The following is a 7,213-nucleotide window of genomic DNA, read 5'->3' as shown; positions in this document are numbered from 1 at the left end:
GCATGTGTGTGTGTGAGACGGAGACAGAGACTATTAATGGCCGTGCCTAAAAGAAATGGGCAGTGATGATGAATGTTTTGGAACATCGTGAGCACTTGGCAGTGTGCAGTTGTTGCGTGTTGAATATCTTGTACATTTTTTCTTCTTAATTTTTACTTGTTTGTTGCATAAAATGGTTATGCACACGAACTAAAAACGCTTCGTTACTGGGCAACATGGTCAATCATAGCTGCTTTATTGTTTCAGATTATATTATAAATGAATATATCGATTTCCAGCCTCGTTTCTAGTTCACATTAACTTCATCGCCGATTTAGTTACTCCTTTAACATTACGTTTAAATGTCCAAGGACTCTGTGCAAATATTTGATTTATAATTCTAATATATGAAATCATTTCATTATGTATGGAAATATGTTGCTGTGTACAGTGCCGGATTACCCATTAAGCATACTAAACACGTGCTTAAGACACCAGCCCGACAGGGGCACCATAAAAAATAAAATGAATTGTTGATGATAATATTGAATGAATTATATATGAACATTTCGATCTGTATGTACGAGTATTTTGATTTGGAATGATGGCAACACTAGTATTTTCCCACCTTTTTAGCTTTTAATGTTTTTTTTGTGTGTCACATTTTGTAGGGGAGGTGGTACCATAATATTTTCAGTGTTTAGGGCCCATAATCCAGCACTGACTGTAGCTTGTTTACTTTTGAAAATTATCCCACAAAATAGGGCCAGATTTGATTTTTACCAATTCGTTTTACGACGGAAAAGAATGGTCTTGTTCGGCTAGAGGGAGGTAGCTACAACTAGCATGTTCAAATTATCGTACGTGTTATTTCTTCCGTCCAATAAGTGTATGTATGGTTTACGAAGTAATAAATAAATTATATGTTAATAGTCTACGAGAGTGTAATCACCGTCTTGAAGTTCCATATACCCTCAGAGCTGCGGAGGGCCCTTAAATGTCGGGAGATAGTGGTCGCCGGAGGTGGAGGAGGGGTGGGTGAGAAAGAAGCCTCTTTGAAGTCAACGCAATATATTTACATCAGAAACCAAGTTAATGTGTATCTTGGCTTTTTTAAAAAAAATGATTCTATGATTATAGAATACAAGATTTGCAATATATATTTTAATAGTTGAAAGTAAGAAATTTCTTGAGGTAAAAATATCTCTGCTTGAAAAGTCCTACCCCACATCCACCCGCCAAAACAAAATTAAATGGTAGGTCCCTAACATTTCGTACTCACAATGTAACTAACATAAGTAATTTCATTATTTTAAACTTGAACCAGTACAGTATGTGTGTTGAGCAACCTTTTAATGTATTTAACGGTAGTAATTACTACACCTAAATTATATGTAAAATTAGGCATGCTTCTTTAGCCCGATTTTAGTTTTTGTATCTTGTGCCTGATTATTTATTAAACGTTCTCTTTTTAGGGTTAAGATGTAGGTTCTCAGTTCGGTGTTTCGTGGCAGCTTGTTGAATGGGATATTGTTAATCTGAGTTATTATTTGCATGTATGTAAACAGCGAATGAGGATTAAAAGCAAATTCATCATTGTAACTTACATAATCATTAGCATTTCCTGATTTGTGTGTGTGTGTGTGTGTGTGTTGGATTCAACCTTACACATTTGTAATAATTTGTATATGCATATTATAAGGCAGAGCGTATGATGATATGATGTGCATCCATCTGATTATTAATAATTTCGTTTCGGCACAATAACTCGAGTTACCCACGATCTGTATTCAAATGTAATGGAATATAACATATTTTGAAGCACATTACTAGATCCTTCGGGTATTTTCTATATTTTACCTCGGTTATAGCGAAGTACGGATATAGCGATATTATGTTTGGGGTCGATTTGATTTCATTGCATCCGGATATACATGCCAATATCAGGACACTGCTGCCTATGTTTTACGCTTCACTGACTGTGCCCTTTTTCTGTTGATTTTAGTTTATATGCTAAAGTTATTCGTACAAAAATGGACTTTATATTTGCACGCAACTACTTGCAACTTGTTGTTTCGGTCAGTTTCTAAGACAATTCAAGACAACTGATTGTATAGTAGTTGAATTTGATGCATGCATCTCGAAGAGAAATATTTGGCCACCACACCCAGAATAGGCTACTGTGACATACATCTTCCACCTGGCTTATCTTAAAGATAGGCTACTGTGACATACATTTTCTACGTGGCTTGTCTTAAACATAGGCTAATGTGACATACATCTTCCACCTGGCTTTTCTTAAATATAGGCTACTGTGAGATACATCTTCCATATAAACTTATCTTAAAGTTAGACTACTGTGACATACATATTCCATATAACGTGTCTTAAAGATAGGCTACTGTGACATACATCTTCCAGATAACTTGCCTTTAAGATAGGCTACTGTGTCACAGAGTTTACACCTGGTTTGTCTTAACGATATGTGATTGTGATGTACATCTTCCACCTGGCATATCTTAAATTACAGTAAACATGGAACACGAACAGTGACAAATAAAAATCATGATACACGGTATGAACAGCGAGCTTTTCTGCCTTCTGAAAATGAATCCGGCATTAATATTTGAATATCAATACAAGTTATTGCCAAACTAAACGAGTCGTGTACAGTGTAACGATTGGCGATTGCTATACATTATCGACATAAACTGAATACTAGACTTTTGTACCATGTTCAGTAGTGACCTTCAAACACGTGGATATACATGACATTTAGTAAACATAAAACTTTGAAATGAGTCATGGTAGCTCAGTTGGTATAGCGTCGGACTCGTAATTTAAGAGTCGCGTTCAATATCCGCCCAGGCCAGTCTGAGTCGGCTGCTTCGGTATGTCATTGGGAAAGGCACTAATTAGCTCCCATTTCCTGAGAATGATTTATCCAACAATTTGTGTTAAAAGTACTGGTAAACCCGACAAAGACAAACAAAAAAATATATATAATCCAATAATTTACGAATATAATTTATTGCATATTAACAGGACACCCTAAATCGATGCTAATACAGTATATAGTGATAGAAACATTACTCTAACGTCTGTTTCTTACGAGCAGTTGCTATCAAAATCGGGTGATCATCAACTGAAGCGGTTGTCTGATAACTATTTGCCTGAAGGATCCTACTTATGGTTCCTGTTACATTATACAAGAAGAGGTGATAAATTTAGGTTTTATTGAAAAATATACAGAAGAATATGATTGTAAATAAAATAACAAGCAAACACGGTTAATTTTAGCCATGTTTTGGTCTAAGGTGAAATGATCCATGGCAACAGGTACCTACCTGAGTGAACAACTTTCTTTGATAATAATCATTTAATCTAGCTTACATTAGTATATTTTTTCTTTGTTGTTTTTGGAGGGTGGAGAGGGGTAAGTAAAGCTTTGTTCAATTTTACAAGTTCTTATAGAAAGATTGTTTACCCCACCCACCCCAATTTTGTTTTATTTTAAAATTACAAAGGAACGTGAATTACTACCAAAATATCCATTGTACTGTTAATAGTACTTGTATCTAGCTTCTGCATCAATAAGTGACGGTTGAATAGTCTGTAATGAAATAAAATTGTACTGCAGAATGTAAATTTCAAGTATTAATGATTTTATAAAAATTAGTATCGGACGAATAACCGCGATCACAATGATCTGCATATGCGAATACCAATATTGAACAGGGTGCATTAGGCAGACGTTGCAATGCAAGTCTCTAGTGCATACTGAGTGCCAGTCATAAATTGCTTTTTACATGGATTTGACATTCAAATCCTACTGCTGTATTGATATTCAGGACGAGGTGCGTTGATACACTATGAAAGTGCGTTGATCCATATCTTCCTTCTGGTCTTTGATATCAATCAAATATGGAACATTATCGAACCAGTTCATAATGCCAGTATACAGCTCTGAGATTCATTTCTAGCCTTCATATTTACAATGATGTACTAGTACTTGGTTCATTCTGCCAACGTGTCAGTTCGGACTACACCACCGTCTCTAGGTTAAACTTCTCCCCTGCTAGATACCCTTGTTGCAGCATACCCCATGGAGGCCCGCAGAAAGAAGACTCAGCATGAGAGGTGGGTATTACTTTAAAGTCATATTACACCAACGTGTTGTTAGCCGCCAATTTGAACAGTTTCCGACATTACAGGCCACAGGCCAGTAGGGAGATAATATCAAAAGTTAAAAAAAGTGGCACCTGTTGGTATTTATTTGGAACCTGTACAATAACTAATTTCTAACTAACAAATTTGTCATTGTCATCACTATATATATATATATATATATATATATATATATATATATATATATATATATATATATATATATATATATATATATACAGATATATATATATATATATATATATATATATATATATATATATATATATATATATATATATATATATATATATATATATATGAAAGATTTAGATTAAGTATCCCGTGGCTAATTACATTATCTACAGACAAGTAATTGTACCCAGTGTTTTGAAGCAAAATAAGACGTGTGGGATCGCGTGATGACCTGTCTCTCCTTTAGTGTGTGTTTTGGCATGACACATTTTGATTGCTTTGTCTTAAGATGACATAAACTAATATATATATATATATATATATATATATATATATATATATATATATATATATATATATATATATATATATATATATATATATAATCCATGAGTCATCACTTTATTCACATGAATACTACTGTTTTTATTATTATTGTTGTTGTTATTGTTATTATTAATTGGGGCCCTGAGTGGTCTAAAGCGCTCATCGTTACGGATCACTGCCATCTCACCTCTGTCTGCGTGAGTTTGAGTCTCGGCTCGGCTAACGTAGATACGTGAGAAAGCATGCCAGTTACTTCTCGTGGGTCGGTGGTTCTTCCCGAGGTTTTGCAGGGTTCTTCCTCCACCAGTTATACTGGCCGGCATATATAGCCTATCTAACTGATAAATGCATTTAAATCTGGCAACAACAACAACAACAACGACAGTGTTATTAATTCTCTTCAAAACTCGTAATGGGTATTATGGCTGGTTACTGTTACCTCGGATCGGGACATTTTAGGTGTCGTTGCATCTCAATGACCTTCTTTAGAATTCTTGTTAACAAGAGGAGTAACGTTGTCTGTAACAGGCCTGGCTTTAATGATGTTTACTAATTTACGTGGTATATTTCCAATAATTCTTTGTGCTTCTAACACTGTTGGTATGGCTTCTGTTGTCCAGACCTTTTTTGATTTCTCTAGCCAAGTTGCAGTATTTAGTCATTTATTAGTGTTCTTGTGACACTGGATTTTTCTGGTATAGCCATGCATATGATGATCATCGATTTAGGCCAGATTCCTCTGTTCGTCTACAAGTACTATGTCTGGTCTGTGATTTGTCATGTGGGTTTGTGTGGTTGTTGAAAATGATATTTTATTTAGGTCAGGTTCTCTATTTGTCTACAAGTGCAATCGGCCTTTCTGTGATATGTCATGTGGGTCTCCATGGATGCTGAAATTCGACCATTTTTTCTGGATTGTGATCTTACCCTTTGGTGGTGTACTCAAGTCCATATTTCTTGGGGCCAAGGTCAAACTCCTGGAAGATTTGGGGGTACTGTATATTTTAAAGGTTTTCGTTCTCTTATATTTCCTAAATCCCCCTATTGTTTCTACATACATTAAATGAATAACTATGATAATTCATAATGAGTCACACTCTTTGATCCTGGGATCAAGGTAACAGTTGCAGACGAAACAAGTTGAGGTTATAGTTGTTTATTTCCAATGAAACGATTCCTAAGCCCCTAGATGGTGTATCTTCATACTAGCTATGTCTCCTTGTGAAAAAAAAAATAATTGTACAACATGCTTGCCCACCCTGCTGACCTTGGCATAAAATTAACATGATTTATAGTAATGTTTTGTGCTTGAGTTCAACATACAGGGCTTCCTCGTCTTCATGCCCGGTATATACATATATTCACAGCTTTTTAAAACAATTTCGTATTTGGGAATCGCTGACCTTTCAGTCGGCTTGGAAATAACGAAGAAGTCTGTTGTTGTTTTCTTTTTAAAGAAAAGTGTAAGCACAGTTTATACATAAAATCTGAAAGTAAATAGCAACTGTTTCCAGAAATTTCAAGGAATATTTATCTATAGATAACTAATCGACCCCACCAATTGGTCTTACTGCAGCAATCTCTGGTCTATTTTGCAGGCAATTACCTTGCTAAAGGCAGGGGAAATAAAGAATCCATCATGGTCACTGGTACACTGGTGTGGGATAGGGAAATCCCACTGGAGAATCATAAATTATAATCCGGGTACAATGTTTTGCCGAATTCTTGCCAACAAATTCTGATCCCGAGTTTGGGATTTCTCAACCACATTAGGACACATATTATGCATTATTTGTCAATGATTTCTCAACAGGAAATAGTTGTCTGACTAAAGTTGAACTTATTGTAAAGATGGATTACTTTTCTGATTAAAATGTTTGTATTGGAAACAATGACTACTATTTATTCGCTGTCAGAACTTGTCCTTTTAATACTAAAATCACAAGGAATATTGCTGACGTTAATAATCTTATATGAATAAGGGCATAATTTACGGTGTCAACATCTGGACTCGTGTAGGATACACACAAATATGGATATATTTAAGTCTGAGTAAGCGGAATGAGCGAGTTTGATATAGTGTAGGCATACGTCGATGTCGAGATAAATTCATAAGCCGAATGAAACTGATTCTTTCTGCCCGATTCGTAACGACACACGGGTATGGTTTTGTGTTTATTTCATAACCCGTCCTTTACACTTTCTGAATATTTTTGAATTGGAGTTTATAAAAGTTCAATTCGTTGCCTCTAAAATATCCATGCACGGACTTCAAAGAAAACACCTGGCTAGTTCCAGTCTGGGTGTGTGATATGCTAATAAGGATTGCACAGCTGTATTGAACTTCAGATCAAACTTTAACAACTTTAAATGGACACGCACGCAATTTTTAAAATTGCTAGCTTCAAAATGGTATATATCGTGGAAGAAGTAAGATCGGATGCATTTCTTAAATTTGGAAAATTCACAAAATTTGTTAGAAGACAACACAAGATTATTTTCATACGAATTAAAGTTATAACTGTATTTTAATCTCCAATTTCCC

General features: G+C 35.1%; 1 protein-coding gene across 1 annotated transcript in view; it reads left to right on the top strand.

Annotated features, from left to right (window-relative positions):
- Positions 1–3,807: 3,807 nt before the first annotated feature.
- LOC149784379 (uncharacterized) overlaps positions 3,808–7,213 on the top strand; it is a 91,803-nt gene continuing 88,397 nt past the window's right edge. The window contains exon 1 of the mRNA XM_089932440.1: positions 3,808–4,119. Coding sequence (XP_089788566.1) covers positions 4,085–4,119 — 35 coding nt within the window. The 5' untranslated portion in view covers positions 3,808–4,084. The remainder of the gene's footprint in view (positions 4,120–7,213) is intronic.

This window comes from Sinohyriopsis cumingii, chromosome 14 (genome assembly GCF_028554795.1).
Source record: "Sinohyriopsis cumingii isolate HCF-2022 chromosome 14, ASM2855479v2, whole genome shotgun sequence".
In the NCBI taxonomy this organism is placed as follows: domain Eukaryota; kingdom Metazoa; phylum Mollusca; class Bivalvia; order Unionida; family Unionidae; genus Sinohyriopsis; species Sinohyriopsis cumingii.
This window is presented reverse-complemented; position numbering and strand designations above follow the sequence as displayed.